The 20307-nt window shown below is 37.2% G+C and overlaps 1 protein-coding gene across 3 annotated transcripts in view; it reads left to right on the plus strand.

The window, feature by feature from the left end:
* Positions 1-20307, plus strand: part of NBEA (neurobeachin) — a 547470-nt gene that overhangs the window by 53964 nt on the left and 473199 nt on the right. For all 3 annotated transcript variants that reach the window (XM_073229196.1, XM_073229216.1, XM_073229206.1), the window contains exon 2: positions 19397-19628. In XM_073229196.1, the coding sequence (XP_073085297.1) occupies positions 19397-19628 (232 nt within the window). The remainder of the gene's footprint in view (positions 1-19396; positions 19629-20307) is intronic.

Raw genomic sequence — 20307 nt, forward strand, 5'->3', positions numbered from 1 at the left:
CCGTAAAATGAGTTTGGAAGTGCTCTTTCTTGCTAAAATCTTGGGAAAAGATTGTGTAGTGTTGGTAGTAATTCTTTATTAAGTAATTGATAGAAGTCATCTGTCAAATCATCTGTATCCGGGGTTATGTGGGGAAGGTTTGTAACTACAAATTTAATTTTTATAATACATGTTAGTGCTATTTAGATTGCCTTTCTCTTAAATTAGCCTATGTAGTGTATATCATGTACATAATTTGTGTTTTTCATTTATCATTGTCAAATTTACAGGCATAAAGTCGTTGAGAAAAATCACTCATCATCCTTTTAGCGTATGTAGTGATGACTCTTACTTGTGTCAATGCTGATTTGTATTCTCCTCTAGCCTTTCCAAGGCTCTACCTGCTGCCCACCCTGAGCTTTGATCTGTCTGGCTGGACACACTGAAGAGCCTGCATTTCCTTTCATCATTTTTCTCCGTTGTTTTTGCTTTTTGTATCTTTGATTTTTCTCATTTTAATTTTCTTTTTCTTCTTTTTCTTACACTGGGTATAATTTGCTCTTCTTTTTCTAACTCTTAATTTGGAAACTGAAGTGGTTGATTTAAAATCTTTCTTCTTTGGTAATAAAAATAATTCATACTGTAAATATCCCTGAAGCACTGTTTTAGCTACGTCCCATAAATTTTAACATGTTGTGTTTTCATATTCATTTGAATGTTTTTCCTAATTTACCTGGTGATACCTTCTTTAACCCTCAGGTTATTTAAAATAAGTTTCCAGTAAAAACATATATATATATATTTTTTTTTGAGAGGATATCTCTCATATTTATTGATCAAATGGTTGTTAACAACAATAAAATTCTGTATAGGGGACTCAATGCTCAATGCACAATCATTAATCCATCCCAAGCCTAATTCTCGTCAGTCTCCAATCTTCTGAAGCATAACGAACAAGTTCTTAGATGGTGAACAAATTCTTACCTAGTGAATAAGTTCTTACATGGTGAACAGTGCAAGGGCAGTCATCACAGAAACTTTCGGTTCTGATCACGCATCATGAACTATAAACAATCAGGTCAAATATGAATATTCATTTGATTTTTATACTTGATTTATATGTGGATCCCACATTTCTCCCTTTATTATTATTATTATTTTTATTTTTAATAAACTGCTGAGGTGGTAGGTAGATGCAAGATAAAGGTAGAAAACATAGTTTAGTGCTGTAAGAAGGCAAATGTAGATGATCAGGTGTGTGCCTGTAGACTGTGTGCTAATCTGAGCTTGACAAGGGCAATAAAACATCCACAGATGCAGAAGATTTCTCTCAAAACAGGGGGGGGTGAGGTTCTGAGCCTCACCTCTGTTGATCCCCAAATTCTCACCTGATGGCCCCCCTGCGACTGTGCCTGTCTTAGGTTGTTCCTCCCTTGAGGAATCTTACCCGTCTCTGGCTAACCAGTCATCTTCCAGGGCCATACAGGGAAATGTAAAGTTGGTAAGTGAGAGAGAAGCCATATTGTTCGAAAAGGTTAGCTTCTTACTTCTTTGCAGATTTATGCCCTGTGGCTTCTATGCCCAGCACTTGTCTCGAGGTAGCTTTACCACCTGGAGGAATTATGATACTCGGTAAATTCGACATGAGGCACGAATTCTATTTAAAGGTTGTAATTAGGAAGGAAAAGAAAAGCTATAGAGGTGGCATATGGAAGAAAACATGGGAGGATTGATTATTTCTTTGACATATCTTCTTGTAGAGTAACTTAAGCATGTATAGGTTTTAAACTACTAACTAACTTGTGCACACATATTAACATAATAGGAATACGTAACAGAAACAAAGCAAATCTATAATTACCAGCCATCTCCAGTGAAGCCAGGAAAACCATTTAGGCACCCTAGGCATTTGTGAAAATTAGTCTATGATATGATGGATATTGTCCAACTGTACTTGAACAGTCTGAGAGAAATCAGACAAATTAAAGCAGCCCATTTCTGGGATCTGTTCACATCCCATATGTTCTTTTAACCGTAGATAGTCTATAGTCGTAGGATTTTGGAGCGCTACAACTTGCACCCCTCCCAACTCCTGGTTGAGTTCCAACAGTACAGATCCGGTCAGATTCGTTGTCTCACTGTATGCACATGCCAGCCTAGACATCTCCCTCCTCATTCCAATGGCAAGTCCAGGAAACGGTGGGCTGGACACAGCCACAACCGCAGCATCGCCCGGATCCCTGTGGAGGCTTTTTGATGATCATCCCCCGGCACGAGTCCTCCAGAGAGTGCTGATGCCGGAAGCTCCTCCTCATATCGTATCTTAGTTCATTTTCTGGGTACCCAAGCTAGGCCTTGATCTTCTGCATAAAAACAAACAGACCCTTTGCCCACACTTTGACATGCCCTCTATACCACTGTGTAGAACTCATTGGAGGTCAGCACCCAGGAACTGCTTTTTCTTTTTTTTTAAGAGAAAGGAATAATATCAGAAAAGAGTACCTCCATAGCTGATCATCTGACACCCTTTAAGTGATCAACATTAAGGATATTTAAAGCATGCGTTAATCTTTGATTTACCAATTGTTTTACCAATTGTTTTATCCTATCAAGGAGTAATCCCTCTTTTCTTTCTTTCTTTTTTTTTTAATCTTTAATCTACACTTACATGAAGAATACTATGTTTACTATGCTCTCCCCTATATCAGGTCCCCCCTAAAAACCACCTTACGGTCACTGTCCATCAGCATAGCAAAATGTAGAATCACTACATGTCCTCTCTGTGTTGTAGAGCCCTCCCTCCCCTTTCTCCCTCCCCAACCATGCATGCTAATCTTAATACCCCCCGTCTTCTTCCCCCCTTTATCCCCCCCTGCCCACCCATCCTCCCCAGTTCCTTTCCCTTTGGTACCTGTTAGTCCATTTTTGGGTTCTGTAATTCCGCTGCTGTTTTGTTCCTTCAGTTTTTCCTTTGTTCCTATACTCCTCAGATGAGTGAAGTCATTTGGTATTTCTCTTTCTCCGCTTGGCTTATTTCACTGAGCATAATACTCTCCAGCTCCATCCATGTTGCTGAAAATGGTAGGCTTTTTCCTCTTCTTATGGCTGAGTAGTATTCCATTGTGTATATGTACCACTTCTTTATCCACTCATCTACCGATGGACATTTAGGTTGCTTCCAATTCTTGGCTATTGTAAATAGTGCTGCGATAAACATAGGGGTGCATCTGTCTTTCTCAAACTTGATTGCTGCGTTCTTAGGGTAAATTCCTAGGAGTGGAATTCCTGGGTCAAATGGTAGGTCTGTTTTGAGCATTTTGATGAACCTCCATACTGCTTTCCACAATGGTTGAACTAATTTACATTCCCACCAGCAGTGTAGGAGGGTTCCCCTTTCTCCGCAGCCTCGCCAACATTTGTTGTTGTTTGTCTTTTGGATGGCAGCTATCCTTACTGGTGTGAGGTGATACCTCATTGTAGTTTTAATTTGCATTTCTCTGATAATTAGCGATGTGGAGCATGTTTTCATGTGTCTGTTGGCCATCTGTATTTCTTTTTTGGAGAACTTTCTGTTCAGTTCCTCTGCCCATTTTTTAATTGGGTTATTTGTTTTTTGTTTGTTGAGGCGTGTGAGCTCTTTATATATTCTGGACGTCAAGCCTTTATCAGATCTGTCATTTTCAAATATATTCTCCCATACTGTAGGGTTCCTTTTTGTTCTATTGATGGTGTCTTTCGCTGTACAGAAGCTTTTCAGCTTAATGTAGTCCCACTTGCTCATTTTTGCTGTTGTTTTCCTTGTCCGGGGAGATATGTTCAAGAAGAGATCACTCATGTTTATGTCTAAGAGGTTTTTGCCTATGTTTTTTTCCAAGAGTTTAATGGTTTCGTGACTTACATTCAGGTCTTTGATCCATTTTGAGTTTACCTTTGTATATGGGGTTAGACAATGGTCCAGTTTCATTCTCCTACATGTAGCTGTCCAGTTTTGCCAGCACCATCTGTTGAAGAGACTGTCATTTTGCTATTGTATGTCCATGGCTCCTTTATCAAATATTAATTGACCATATATGTTTTGTTTAATTTCTGAAGACTCTAATCTGTTCCACTGGTCTGTGGCTCTGTTCTTGTGCCAGTACCAAATTGTCTTGATTACTATGGCTTTGTAGTAGAGCTTGAAGTTGGGGAGTGAGATCCCCCCTACTTTATTCTTCTTTCTCAGGATTGCTTTGGCTATTCGGGGTCTTTGGTGTTTCCATATGAATTTTTGAATTATTCGTTCCAATTCATTGAAGAATGTTGCTGGTAATTTGATAGGGATTGCTTCAATATTGTTTTAGGCAGATGGCCATTTTGACGATATTAATTCTTCCTAGCCATGAGCAGGGGATGAGTTTCCATTTGTTAGTGTCCCCTTTAATTTCTCTTAAGAGTGACTTGTAGTTTTCAGAGTATAAGTCTTTCACTTCTTTGGTTAGGTTTATTCCTAGGTATTTTATTCTTTTTTGATGCAATCGTGACTGGAATTGTTTTCCTGATTTCTCTTTCTATTGGTTCATTGTTAGTGTATAGGAAAGCTACAGATTTCTGTGTGTTAATTTTGTATCCTGCAACTTTGCTGTATTCCGATATCAGTTCTAGTAGTTTTGGAGTGGAGTCTTTAGGGTTTTTTATGTACAGTATCATATCATCTGCAAATAGTGACAGTTTAACTTCTTTACCAATCTGGATTCCTTGTATTTCTTTGTTTTGTCTGATTGCCGTGGCTAGGACCTCCAGTACTATGTTAAATAACAGTGGGGAGAGTGGGCATCCCTGTCTGGTTCCCGATCTCAGAGGAAAAGCTTTCAGCTCCTCGCTATTCAGTATAATGTTGGCTGTGGGTTTATTATATATGGCCTTTATTATGTTGAGGTACTTGCCCTCTATTCCCATTTTGCTGAGAGTTTTTATCATGAATGGATGTTGAATTTTGTCAAATGCTTTTTCAGCATCTATGGAGATGATCATGTGGTTTTTGTGTTTCTTTTTGTTGATGTGGTGGATGATGTTGATGGATTTTCGAATGTTGTACCATCCTTGCATCCCTGGGATGAATCCCACCTGGTCATGGTGTATGATCCTTTTATATTTTTCAATTCGGTTTGCTAATATTTTATTGAGTATTTTTGCATCTACATTCATCAGGGATATTGGTCTGTAATTTTCTTTTTTGGTGGGGTCTTTGCCTGGTTTTGGTATTAGGGTGATGTTGGCTTCATAGAATGAGTTTGGGAGTATTCCCTCCTGTTCTAATTTTTGGAACACTTTGAGGAGAATGGATATTATGTCTTCTCTGTGTGTCTGATAAAATTCCAAGGTAAATCCGTCCGGCCTCAGAGTTTTGTTCTTGGGTACTTTTTTGATTACCGTTTCAATTTCTTTGCTCGTAATTGGTTTGTTTAACTTTTGTGTTTCTTCCTTGGTCAGTCTTGGGAGGTTGTATTTTTCTAGGAAGTTGTCCATTTCTTCTAGGTTTTCCAGCTTGTTGGTATATAGGTTTTCATAGTAGTCTTTAATAATTCTTTGTATTTCTGTGGAGTCTGTCGTGATTTTTCCATTCTCATTTCTGATTCTGTTGATTTGTGTTGATTCTCTTTTTCTCTTAGTAAGTTTGGCTAGAGGTTTATCTATTTTGCTTATTTTCTCAAAGAACCAGGTCTTGGTTTCATTGATTTTTGCTATTGTTTTATTCTTCTCAATTTTGTTCATTTCTTCTCTGATCTTTATTATGTCCCTTCTTCTGCTGACTTTAGGCTTCATTTGCTCTTCTTTATCCAGTTTCGATAGTTGTGATGTTAGACTATTCATGTGGGATTGTTCTTCCTTCTTCAGGTGTGCCTGGATCGCTATATACTTTGCTCTTAAGACTGCTTTCCCTGCATCCCACAGAAGTGGGGGCTTTGTGTTGTTGTTGTCATTTGTTTATATATATTCCTTGATCTCTATTTTGATTTGTTCATTGATCCGTTGATTATTTAGAAGCATGTTGTTAAGCCTCCATGTGTTTGAGAGCCTTTTTGTTTTCTTTGTAGAATTTATTTCTAGTTTTATACCTTTGTGGTGTGAAAAATTGGTTCGTAGAATTTCAATATTTTGGAATCTACTGAGGCTCTTTTTGTGGGCTAGTATGTGGTCTATTCTGGAGAATGTTCCATGTGCACTTGAGAAGAATGTATATCCTGTTGCTTTTGGATGTAGAGTTCTATAGATGTCTATTAGGTCCATCTATTCTAGTGTGTTGTTCAGTGCCTGTGTGTCCTTACTTATTTTCTGCCTGGTGGATCTATCCTTTGGGGTGAGTGGTGTGTTGAAGTCTCCTAAAAGAATGCATTGCAGTCTATTTTCCTCTTTAGTTCTGTTAGTATTTGTTTCACAAATGCTGGTGCTCCTGTGTTGGGTGCATATATATTTAGAATGGTTATATACTCTGGTTGGACTGAGCCCTTTATCATTATGTAGTGTCCTTCTTTATCTCTTGTTACTTTCTTTGTTTTGAAGTCTATTTTGTCTTATATTAGCTGCAAACCCTGCTTTCTCTCACTGTTGTTTGCCTGAAATATGTTTTTCCATTCTTTGACTTTTAGTCTGTGTTTGTCTTTGGGTTTAAGGTGAGTTTCTTGTAAGCAGCATATAGATTGGTCTTGCCTTTTTATCCATTTTATTACTCTGTTTCTTTTGATTGGTGCATTAAGTCCATTTGCATTTAGGGTGACTATTGAGAGATATGTACTTATTGCCATTGCAGGCTTTAGATTCGTGGTTACCAAAGGTTCAAGGTTAGCCTCTTTAGTATCTTACTGCCTAACTTAGCTCGCTTATTTAGCTGTTATATACACTGTCTGGAGATTCTTTTCTTCTCTCCCTTCTTATTCCTCCTCCTCCCTTCTTCATATGTTGTGTGTTTTGTTCTGTGCTCTTTTTAGGAGTGCTCCCATCTAGAGCAGTCCCTGTAAGATGCCCTTTAGAGGTGGTTTGTGGGAAGCAAATTCCCTCAGCTTTTGCTTGTCTGGGAATTGTTTAATCCCGCCATCATATTTAAATGATAGTTGTGCTGGATACAGTATCCTTGGTTCAAGGCCCTTCTGTTTCATTGCATTAAGTATATCATGCCATTCTCTTCTGGCCTGTAGGGTTTCTGTCGAGAAGTCTGATGTTAGCCTGATGGGTTTTCCTTTATAGGTGACCTTTTTCTCTCTAGCTGCCTTTAAAGCTCTTTCCTTGTCCTTGATCCTTGCCATTTTAATTATTATGTGTCTTGGTGTTGTCCTCCTTGGATCCTTTCTGTGGGGGTTCTGTGTATTTCCATGGTCTGTTCGATTATTTCCTCCCCCAGTTTGGGGAAGTTTTCAGCAATTATTTCTTCAAAGAGACTTTCTATCCCTTTTCCTCTTTCTTCTTCTTCTGGTACCCCTATAATATGATATTATTCCTTTTGGATTGGTCACATAGTTCTCTTAGTGTTGTTTTGTTCTTGGAGATCCTTTTATCTCTCTCTATGTCAGCTTCTATATGTTCCTGTTCTCTGGCTTCTATTCCTTCAATGGCCTCTTGCATCTTATCCATTCTGCTTATAAATCCTTCCAGGGATTGTTTCACTTCCGTGATCTCCTTCCTGACATCTGTGATCTCCTTCCGGACTTCATCCCACTGCTCTTGCATTTTTCTCTGCATCTCATCCCACTGCTCTTGCATTTTTCTCTGCATCTCTGTCAGCATGTTCATTATTTTTATTTTGAATTCTTTTTCAGGAGGACTGGTTAGGTCTGTCTCCTTCTCAGGTGTTGTCTCTGTGATCTTTGTCTGCCTGTAGTTTTGCCTTTTCATGGTGATAGAGATAGTTTGCAGAGCTGGTACAAGTGACAGCTGGGAGAGCTTCCCTTCTGGTTGGTTTGTGGCCTTCCTCTCCTGGGAGAACAGCGACCTCTAGTGGCTTGTGCTGGGCAGCTCTGTGCAGACAGGGCTTCTGCTCCCTGCCTGGTTGCTATGGAGTTTATCTCCGCTGTTGCTCTGGGCATGGCCTGTGGCTCTTCCTCCAAAATGGTGGAGCCCCGTTGGAGGGGGAGCGACCGGGAGGCTATTTATCTCTGTAATGGGCCTCTGTGCTCCCTATTGCCCAGGGGGTTAGAGTGCCCACAGATCCCCCAGATTCCCTGCCTCTGGGCTAAGTGTCCTGTCGTGCCCCTTTAAGCCTTCCAAAAAGCACTTTCGAAACCAAAACAACAACAGCAACAACGAAAGAGGAAAGAAGAAAAAGAAAAAAATGGCAAAAACGCGCAATTTTCTTTGTCCTCTGGTGCCGGTCTCAGCATCTGCTCACCGGTGTTGCGGCCTTGTTTCCCTAGTATTGGGGTCCCTGTCCCTTTAAGGCTTCCAAAAAGCACTCACAAAAAATAAAAGGGAAAAACGTGCGATTTTCTTTGTCCTCAGGCACCGGTCTCAGGCGCCCGCTCACCAGTCTTACTGCCCTGTTTCCCTGGTATTGGGTTCCCTATCCCTTTAAGGCTTCCAAAAAGCACTCGCCAAAAAAGAAAAAAAAACCCGCTCCGGTTTCTTTCCAACCGCCGGGAGCCGGGGGGAGGGGCGCTCGAGTCCCGCCGGGCTGGGGCTTGTATCTTACCCCCTTCGCGAGGCGCTGGGTTCTCGCAGGTGTGGATGTGGTCTGGATGTTGTCCTGTGTCCTCTGGTCTCTATTTTAGGAAGAGTTGTCTTTATTATATTTTCATAATTCTATGTGGTTTTGGGAGGAGAGTTCCACTGCTCTACTCACGCCGCCATCCTCCAAACATATATATTTTTACTCATTTTTACTTTAATAATTCTGTGTTCCGAATTTTAAGCTTTATTGAGATTTCTTTTATAGCACGGGGCATTCTCATCTTGGCATTTGAGAAGAATGTTTTCTGTTATTGTTGGGTAGACTGTTTTATATGTCTCCGTAATAATTAGGTCAAGTTGGTTGATAATGTTGTCTTCTATGTCCTTTTTTGGGGTCTATTTAATGTATCAATTACTGAGAGAGGAGTAGCATTTTTCAACTATAATTGCAGATTTGCCTGTTTTTGTTTTCATTTATTAAAGGCTCTGCTTACTGCTTTTTGAAGGTCTGTTATTAGATGCATCCATATTTAGGGTTGTTACATCATTTTGATGAAACAACCCCTTTCTCTATGGAAAGTCCCTGGCTATTTTTCTTTTATGAAGTCTACTTTGTCTGATATTAATATAGCTACATGTTTCCACTTGTGTTTTGCGTGGTTTATCTTTTCCCATGCTTTTGCTTTTAATCTGTTTCTTTATACCTTAATTCTGGGGTCAGCGACTATTGCCTATCTGCTAGCCACCTCATGTTATTGGAACACAGTCACACCTTGTCATTTACATACTGTATGTAACTGCTTGCAAGTCACAAATGCAGAGTTGAATAGTTACCAAAAAGTCCATATAGTCTAGTATCCTAAATTCTTTACCATATGGCCCTTTAAGAAAAAGTTATCACTACAATTTTTTTTGGATTTAGAATATAGTTGAATCTTGCTATATGTCACACTTTCTTCTTAAGTCATAGGTTTAGATTATTTACACTTAATATAATTATTCATATGGCCACTTTTCAGTCTACTATTTTTTATATTTATTTTCTCTGTATCATATCTGTCTTTTTCCTTTGTCATATCCTCTTGTGGATTAATTGAATATTTGTTATGATTCAATTTTACATATATGGTTGGCTTATTAATTATACCTATTTGTTTCTTTAAGATAATTTTTAAAATTCAGATGAGCTTTTTAGAGTAGTTTTAGGTTCACATAAGAATTTTGAAGTGAAGGTACAGAGATTTTACTATATACCTCTGTTGTCACATATGCATAGCTGCCCCCCACCCTCCATTATCAACATCCCCCTCCCAGGAGTGGTACACTTGTTACAACTGATGGACCTATATGGATACATCATCATCACCCAAAGTCCATAGCTTACATTATGGGCACTCTTGCTGTTGCACATTCTATGTATTTGACAAATGTATGACATGTATCTGCCACTGTAATATCTCACAGAGTATTTTCACTGTCCTTTAAAATTCTCTGTGCCCTACCTATATGTCCTCCCTTCACTACCCCCTGGCAACCAATTATCTTTTTATTGTCTTGTTTTGCCTTTTCCAGAAGGTCATACAGTTGGAATCGTACAGTATAGCCTTTTCAGAATGGCTTCTTTCACTTAATAATATGCAATTAAGATTCCTTCATGCCTTTTCATGGTTTGAGAGCTCATTTCTTTTTAGCACTGAATGATATTCCATTGGATATACCAGTTTATTAATTCACCTACTGAAGGACATTTTGGTTGCTCCCAATCTTGGCAGTTATGACTAAAGCTGCTATAAAAGTGCAGATTTTTCTGTGGACATAAGTTTTCAGCTCCTTTGAGTAAATACCAAGGAGTGCAGTTGCTGGATTGAATGGTAAGAGACTGTTTGGTTTTGTAAGGAACTGCCAAACTTACGAAGTGGAGTATCATTTTGCATTGCCACCAGCCATGAATGAAACTTCCTGTTATTTCATATCCTTGTCAGCATTTGGTACTATCAGTGTGCTGCATATTGGTCATTCTAGTAAGTAGGTAGTAGCATCTCATTGCTGTTCTAATTTGCATTTCCCTGATGACATATGATCCGGAGCATTTTCTCATATGCTTTTCTGCCATCTGTATTTCTTCTTCAGTGAAGTGTCTCCTAAGGTCTTTGCTATTTGTTTCTTTTTTTACATTTAGTGTTTTTTCTGATCTTACCAGTCTCTACCTTTAAATAATATACCACTTAAGTATATGATAAGAACCTTTTAAAAGTATACTTTTTTCCCCTTTTCTGTCTTTTGTGCTCTTGAAATGAATATTTTTACTTCCACATGTGTTATAAAATTCCTTAATACATTGTTGTTATTTTTGCTTTAGTTATCTTTAAAAGAGTTTTCAGAATGAGAATAAAAAGCCTTTTGCATTTAATAGCAGACTTAACAATTCTGGCACTCTTCAATTTTTTATGTTGTTTCAAATTTCCATCTGTCATTTTTTCTTCTGCTGTTAGAACATACTTTTAACATTTCTTGTAGTGAACGTCTGCAGGCAGTGAATTATTTCAGCTTTTATTTATCTCCAAAGTCTGTATTTTGCTTTTATTTATGAAATGAATTAGGGTACTTAGTGTTAGGCTTAGGAATTAGAATTTAAAAACATATTGTGGTTTGGACATTAACACTTTAAATTTTTACTTCATTTTACTTGTCAATTGGCAGCTAGCAACAAGATGTATTTTATTTACCAGTTATAGACACACAAAGTAATTATAAAAGTGGTTATACTGCTTTTGATATACTGCATGTTGCTTTAAGTATGCTTTATTTACTACTTTTGTTTTTAATTATTTTGACTAACTTTCTTCTTATCAAATTTGGATGTATTGTTTTTATGCTAAAATTTCTTGTGTGTTGTTTTTTATGTTTTAAATTAGTGTATTATTTGCATATAGCAAAACTTACCCTTTTTAGTGTACAGCTCTGTGAATTTTAAGAAGTACATACAGTTGCATAATCACCATTATAAGAAGTTTTAGCACAGTTCCCTCTCTCCCCAAAATTACCCTGTGCCGTTTGTAGTCACCACCTCCTCCTACCCTTCACCCCAGGCAACCACTTTTCTGTTTTCTGACCCTATTGATTTTGCCTCCCAAGGATGTCACATAAATGGAAACATAGAGTGTGTTTTTGTGTGGCTTCTTTCACTTCGCTATTATTCATTTGAGCTAAGTGGTGCATATCAGTAGTTCATTCTTTTATGTTGTTGAAAGTATTCCATTGTATGGATGTACCACAGTTTTGTACACTTCCCAGTTGAGGGACATTTATTTGAGTTGTTTCCAGTTTTTGGTGCCTAATAAAGCCAACATAAACATTCATGTACAAGTTTCGTGTGAACATAGATTTTTATTTTCTTTGGGTAAATATTTAGCAGTAGGATGGTTTGCTCATATGGCAGCTTAATCTTTAAGTTTATAAGCAAGTGCCAAGCCATTTTCAGAGAGTGTCTGCACAATTTTGCATTAACCCCAGCAGTGTATGTGGGACTTCCAGTGGCTCCACATTCTGGCCAGGGCTTGATGTTGCCAGTTTTTCTTTAAGCCATCCAACAGTTGTGTAGTGACCATAAGTAAATCTGATTTTCTAGGAGCTGCATTTTGAAAATTACAAAGAAACAGGCAGAGTTAGTTTTAATAATGTATTTAATACAACATATTTAAATATTTTAATTTTAACATGCAATTAATATAAAAATTAATGAGATAGTGTACATTCTGTTTTTTGTGTGTACTAAGTTTTTGAAATCTGATGTATATTTTACACTTTCAGCATGTCTCAGTTTGGACTAGCCCCCTTTTTGGAGCTTAGTAGCCACAGGTGGATAATGGCTGCTATGCAGTCACTGCAGGTCTAGGTCTAGGTACATGGTCCCACCTAACTGATGGGCTGGGAAAACAGGATATCCCACGTCCCCAAGAAATGGTGAGCACTAGTAATGTCTATCACAAATGCAGAGCAGAGAGAAATTGACTGTATCTCAGGCAAGGTGTTTATTGTATGAGAGTTACTCTCTTTGTTTTCTCTTCCTTCCCAAGAGTTTTTATGGACTTTATGTGTGGCAGTATTTGTTATACTCTTGTCTATAGTTATTTCTACACCATAGAAAGATTGCCGATACAAATTACTTGGAGAGGGGACTTGTGTGAAAGAAACAGGAAACAAGTAGTTTTGTATTGTTCCTGCCTTAGTGTGTCAGCTGCGTTTAAGACCAATAAATTGATTATGGTCATGCCTAAATTATAAAATTTTCCTGTTATTCACTAAATACTTTTTCAAAAGTCATTTATTATGCATGCTAATGTTTAATAGCAGTTTTTGAAGGCTAGATGACTGGGGGAGGTATGTATTTATGTCTTGGGAGTATTCTTGAGGATATTTCCACGACAAGACAAATTCTGATGCTGACACTAGCTTTGGGATCTTGGGCAGGTTACTTAACTTAGACTAACCTCAATTTCCTTGTTTGAAATACTCATCTCACAGAGTTATGAGAATTAAATGAGGCTATATACATAAATTACTCAGCACATAATTAACTATTCACAAAACAGTTGTTCTTAATTATCATATTTCCATTTTTTCTTTGTAAAATTACATACAGTACAGCTCTATCTTGAAGACCCATTCTTCAGAAATTAATAATTCAAGAGCTTTATAATTTAGATCGTATCTGCTTTTAAAAGTAATTTGGTTGGCTTACAGTAAAATGCATCTGTATACTAAGAGAAAGAAAGCAGAACATATGCAGGAAGAAAGAATAGAGGAATAATCAGTATAATTAATAATCAAGACAAATGTAGTTAACAAATTTTGAAGTTTAATTTAATATTTTCCCATAAGTGAGCCATACTTCCTTGTTTCTCTGCATGCGTCATAAGTTTTTGTTGAAGACTAGACATTTTGAACATTGTAATGTGGAAACTCCAGAAAGCAGATTCTTCTGCCTTCAGCCTTGTGTGTATTGTCACTATTGTAGGTATTGGCTGTTTTTTTTGGCTTAGTGAGTTTTCTAAACTATATTTATAAGGTCTGTTCTCTATCACCTGGACCATTGAAGGCTGTGTTGTGTCACTTTGGTGGTCAGCTGATCTTTTGACAGAGTCACCTTAAATGCTTGGAGCCAAAGAAAGTATAAAAAGGGAAAAATACCCTCTCCACCTGTGCATTGTTGCTCTGTGTTGGGGTGCTCCTTTAGTGTTTAGTCAGGCTGCTCACAGCTGGACCTTAGGTTTTACCTACTACTTGTGTATATCCTAAAGGCAGCTACAAGTGAAAGTTTAGGGTCTTCATAGGTCTTTTCTGAATGTGCAGCTCCCCCCCCCCCCACCCCTGGGCATGCTTTGGCTTTCTCCATTCCCCAGTATTGAAGAACACAAACACACCTTCTTTCCTCACACCTTCCTTCCCAGGTTTCCAGGTCTGCCTATTGCTTGGCCTAAGGGTTGTCTTTAGTCCAGACTGCTACAGCCCATACCTGTCCCTTTAAGTGCTTTCAGCAGAAGTGTCCCAGCCCCAGGAATGTTCGGAGTTTGGTGAAGCAAAGACTAATTCTTTGCACCTGTCCTTGATGGAGCTGCCAGACAAGTTGAGAGTCACAGCCACAGTTCTTTGAGAATAAGGTTTCCTCTGCTTCCTCTGGAAGTAGGAACCCCCAGGGGGAGTGCAGGCTGCCGGCCTTATGACTTGCCAGTCTGGGGTGGCGGGATTGTAGGCGGGTGATGCTTTTGCCACAAAACAGTATCTGCTCCTTCACCAAGTCTTCCCCTGGTTGTTGTACATTTTTGACTTGACTCCAGAATTTCTCAGAAGTTGATTCTGCAGTTCCTGCCAATTCATTACTTTTTTAGGGAGGACATGACTCTGGAGTTGCCCATTCTGCCATTATTTGGTGCTAATGGCATTCTTTTTCAAAAAAAGATGTTATAAACTGATTTCAGCTGCAAAAAGTTAGAAGGTGGAAGTAGAAATATAGCTAAGTCTCATTTTAGGAACCAAAAATTGTTTGTGGTGGACTTAGTGTCTTGCTGAGTTAAGAATATAAATCTCTAGGTTTTACTTGTGGAACCTTATATATTTTCCAGTTCGTAATAGAAGAAAAAGTAAGGCAAGTGAGAGGTAAAAACAGGACCGAGAAAACATCTTCTTTGGCTCTGTTATCCTCTCTGGGGTATTAAAAAGACTATATGGCAATAAGAGCGACTTATTGCTAAGGAGAAAGGTGGAGCGCCGTAGAAAGCCTCGCTTACGGCTTGGTGACTGACCATGATTTAGTCACGCATGGCTGCCAGCCTGCTTCCTCCCCTTCTGCCCTACCATCTTGCCACCTTCCCTTTCCATGTTAAATACTGAATTTTCATGGGCTTGGCAGTATGCTATTGGTGTAGATATGGTGGGTAATTAGATAGGAATGGAGAAATGGCCTTTACCCTTAAAAAGTTTATTGTAATGTGGGGGGTGGAAAGACATCTGTAAGCATCTGTGATACCGTGCAATGACCAACCGCTAAGGTGTGCATGGGTTGAAATGGGCATTCAGATCAAGGCCATCTTTGTGGATACTGTTTCTGGATTAAGTGGTATCTAAACCTGTATTTGGAGGCTTAATGGAAGTTAACAAATCTAAGGGCTGAAAGAGAACCTTCTGTCACTATAGGGAGTAACATACATGAAGACTTCTAGTTTAAGTGAGAGGTGGCATTACAGAAATGTCCCTATGACAGTAGCTACGAGACGGGAAGCAGAAGAAGCTGAAGCCCGGGTGTTGAATTGTGGCTTTAGACACAGCGTTACCTAGTCTAGAATTTTATCCAGAACAATTAGTTGAAGAGAAATCCAAATGGTTAACAATTGTCATTATATCTAGTTAATGAATACTGAATTATCCCATATGATCCTAATAATCTAGATTTCAAAATATATTTTAAAACTCTGTACTTAAAAAAACAAATGAAAGATACTTAAATTACTGGTAATTATAAACCTTAGTACTTCTAGAAAACTGTAGTTTTCCAAGTCAGAATTTTCTATTCTAATTTTTTGTATAGTACATTTTACTTACGTACATAAAAATTATTTTATTAAAAATGCTCAGCTATGATTTCTTTTATATAAATTCACTTATAACCAATTCTTGAGTATGATGCACCATTGTACACCACTGTTCTTCCAGGGGTGATACCTTTTAGAATCTTGAGGAGAAGGCCTGAAGGAAAAGAACACCCTGAATTGTGAGAATAAAGGGTCGCAGTGGCACATTCAGATTTATAGGAAGCCTCAACTGACTTATAAATCTTTATACTATGGTGACAGTGACTTCAGCCTTTTTAATTTAGCTTTTTTAGCTTGTGTCACTTCCTTTACTATTACTTTTCTTTTTTAGTATTAATTGCCAATTTTTCTGTAACTGATCCTTCATAGTCGTCTCCTTTCTTGCTGAAATGACTTCAAATAAATTGGCTGGTTTTCTTTATTGCGATTTGCTACCTGTGATGTTTCATTGCTTACTAAAGTCATTTTGGTTTTCCCCTTACCCTACACAGTGTTCATAAAACACTTGATTTCTTCAGCGAGCTATTGTGACACTTCCCGTCTCTGCTCTTCAAGTCGACCCCTCTGACTTCCCAGCTAGGTGTTCAGTTGCATTTTCTAGTCCAGATTAGAGTCCTAGATCTGCTACTTCCTCATGTGTGACCATAGTCACGTTGTTTAACTTCCACTATCTTTAGTTTCTTTTTACAAGGATAGTTAGTGCCTTTTTCTCATAGGATTGTTACAGAATTGTTTAAATGATAAAGGCAGATTGTTTCTACTTTTTCTTACATGCCTTAGTTGACAAATTCTGAACTACTCCATTTACAAGTGGGTAATAAATATTTCCCTAATTTGGGAATGGTATTTTTGTAAGCACCTAGTTAACACTTCACAATAAAGGTTAGAAAGACCATCCTAAAACACAGGCCCACTCTACAATAAATATTTTTATAGCTTCTGGCAAAGCAATCAGAAAGCTGTAACAGTCTTCTTTTATAATTAAATGATATGTAGAAAGAGGCATTATTTTTAACTGTGAAAGATGGAACTTTAGGCTTCACATAACATAGCCTATTAGAATTACACATATTAATTGTTAATTCCTTTAAAAGCAGACTATTTTTGCTTCCCACTGAGCCCATCTCTATTATTTACATGTTTTATAGTGGTTATTGTTTGCACCAGACTCTATGAAAGCATTTAGAACTCATTTAAGAGATTAGTCTAAAAATTTTTCATTATTCTCCTGTTCTAGTGTGCACTAATTAGCCAGATTTATTCAGAGGCTCGTGGGCTTAAGCCTCAGCATCCGCTTTTATTAATTCAGTCATTACGTGCGCACATCATTGATTTTCAAGCCTGTTTATTTCTCTGTGGTTCTCTTCTAGAGAACCTCCTCCGAGTTACTTAACACTGGTGACCAAGGGTCATGGTGACGACTCAAGTCATCTCGACATATAATAATGAACAAGTATGCAGTTATTTGGTCAGACCAAGGTATAGCGAAAATGGTGTGTAAATTGGTTTTGATGAATCTACAAGTAATATCTAAGAGAGCACATGATCCACAATAATTCAGTATTTGCTGAGAACATAAGGCTTAAGTTGGCTGTTTCATCGTCCTTTAGGTATGTGTGATCAGGTGACTGCACTTTTTTAGCTCAAAGCTGGAGTTATAGGAGAGCTAATAATAGCTGGCCTTAACTGAATGCTAACTATATGCCTGAGTTTGTTCCTAAGGGCTTATAATATGGTTATTTAATCCTCACAACAACCCTATCAAACAGGAACTTTTATTCCCATCTTTAGACGAAATAACTGAGACTTAGAGAAATAGTGTCATTTAAGGGCACACAGCAAGGGATGGCACAGCTAAAATCTGAATCCAGGAAGTCTGAATTCAGAGCCAATCTCTAAAGCACTCTTGCAGCTGTTTTTATTAATGAAACGGAAATAGTAGGAGTTGAAGTTGTTTCATACACGGAAGTAAAACTAACCTTTTATCTGGGTTGGGAAAAGGTCAAAGTTAGCATAAAAACTAGTTTCTTATAAAGATGAATTTTGGAACTTTTACAGAGGAAAATATATACATAGGCATAGGATTTTACAATTTAAGAACATTTTGTTTTTAAAGTCTTAAATTTTGGCAGACTTCACAAACATCCTTAAATGGGATTTTATTGCTTATGTGGACTTGTATGAAGACAGACTGACTTATGAAGACAGGGTTTCTTGATCCTCGGTCCTCTACCTACTAATTTTGTGATTTTTTGCACATTATTTAAACTTTGTATGCATATTATTTCTTTCCCATAAAATGAAGATAATTATAGCGTCTTTCTCATAAATTGTCGGGAGAATTAAATTGTTACATATATGTAAAGCACTTAGAATAGTACTAACTGGCATGTTAGGTGGTGGTATTATTACTATTATTATTTATGCTATTATACCATACCAGGTGGTCATCCATCCTATTAATAAACACATTTCATTGATGGAAAATTAATTCTGTTTATTGAATCAGTTTTTTTTCTTAATCTTATTTTAGATTAAAAATTAAAAATAAGCTTTTTTCCTTTGCTGCTTCTTTCTCAGCTATGTATTATTTATGTCTTCTTTTATGCTTTATGTGATTTATCAACTTCAGTAGTTTTAGAATATGATAGGTCTGTGTGTATATTTTTATTCCTGGAATTTAGCACTATGACACGGGCTTTTTCTTGTCCATGGATATATCCCTAGTTCATAGAACACTTAAGTTCTACTCTTTAGTAAACAGAATATTTGATGAATGAATGAATGAGTTAATAATATCAACTTTGTCAGGCATTTTGCGTATGGCTATTATTTTCTTCCTGACTTTTCCATTCTATAGATCAAAAAGATACTCATTTTGTCAGTGTTCTTTTTTAAGAATAGTACTCATAACTGAATATATAATTGATATGTGATTTGATTAATAGAAAATAAAAGCATCACTGTATCTTTTATTCTATATCTGTTTGTCTATCATTGTACTTAAAGTAGCATTTGCAAGGGACAGTTAATACCTTTCACTCATTTGCCATAATGCCTGGAGTCAAATACGTTGCTGTTAAGTCAATTTTCTTTTCCAATTTCCATGTTGTTTTTAAGTATTACAAGATCCTAGGTATTTCTCTTTTAGACATTTTTGAACATTGATTCTGTCATTCCAACATATACTTCAGGTATGCCAGTATCAGTTTCATATTTCTCCATCTTCCACATATGGAGATTAGACCCAGCTATTTTTTCTCTTACATTTCTTCTATTTGTCAGTCTAGTAATATCACAAAGGAAAATGAATCTCATGTTCTAAAGTTTTCCGTAGAGACCTCTGTAGCTTCTAATGGTCATTGCTTCTAAGAGCCAAACCCTTTTTTTATAGGAATTCCTCTTGAATTCCACCCACTAGTCATATGGTCTATTTTGCTCTATTCTAGATTTGAAATGACCTTCTCCACTAAAATAAAGTATGTTTTTCTGTGCTAGTTTTAGTTCTTACCACCTTTCACTTTACCACAGCTTTCATATTTGTATCAAAATTAGTTTGAGAGTATAAGATTTCAAAATTTTTAGAGTAGTTACACTTTCTAGTTGTATGTAAGTCTGACTTTTTTTTATATATTACTGTAAACAACCTTCCATGTTATTATTAGTTATTGTTTATTTCTGTTTATTTTCAGCTGGTTGGTGGAGAATTTGACCTGGAGATGAACTTTATTATCCAGGATGCTGAGAGCATAACATGCATGACAGAGCTGTTGGAGCACTGCGACGTGACATGTCAAGCTGAAATATGGAGCATGTTCACAGCCATTCTGCGAAAAAGTGTTCGGAATCTGCAGACAAGCACGGAAGTTGGGCTGATTGAACAAGTATTGCTGAAAATGAGTGCTGTTGATGACATGATAGCAGGTATGAGGTTATCCAACAGGAAAATATAAGTTAAATGTTTACAAAGATACATCTACACTTTATATTCTGTAGACAATATAGATTTGTTGAAGCTACCTTGATTTCACATAGAAAAATAGGAATTTGTGGAAAAGTTGCCTTTTATATTAAGAGAAAACCTGAAAAACAGAAGATAGCATCTTATGTATTACATAAACATTATTACAAATTTTCCTTTTCTAGGTTTTAGAAAATCTCAGCGTGAAGCAATGCTATGAAATCTATCAGAAAAATAAACAGTACCTTTCTAGGTAGTATTTAACAAAATCTTTTCATAATGAAAATATCATAGTACATATTATAGTTCTTTATAATGAGCACTTTTCCAAAGTCTCTGAGGTCCATGCTCTTCAGTCTGACATACATGGAACTATGACAGAGCTACTAAAAGTCTTAAGAAAAGCATGTTGTAATTTTTGGAAGCGTGCTTTGATACCTTCTTGTAGAAACTTTTGTATTAAAATAAACACAGCTGTATTGTGGCTTAGACCATAAAATTTGTGTGAAATTTTAAGATAAAAATAATAATTTTTGTACTTGTTATTTCAGCTAACTTTGAAACCTGTGATTGTTCACCTCCCCGCCCACCAGCCCCTTCACTTTCTGGTTAGATGCACTTCAGTAGAAATGAGTCTAATGA

The sequence above is a fragment of the Manis javanica genome, chromosome 1 (assembly GCF_040802235.1).
Source record: "Manis javanica isolate MJ-LG chromosome 1, MJ_LKY, whole genome shotgun sequence".
Lineage (NCBI taxonomy): Eukaryota > Metazoa > Chordata > Mammalia > Pholidota > Manidae > Manis > Manis javanica.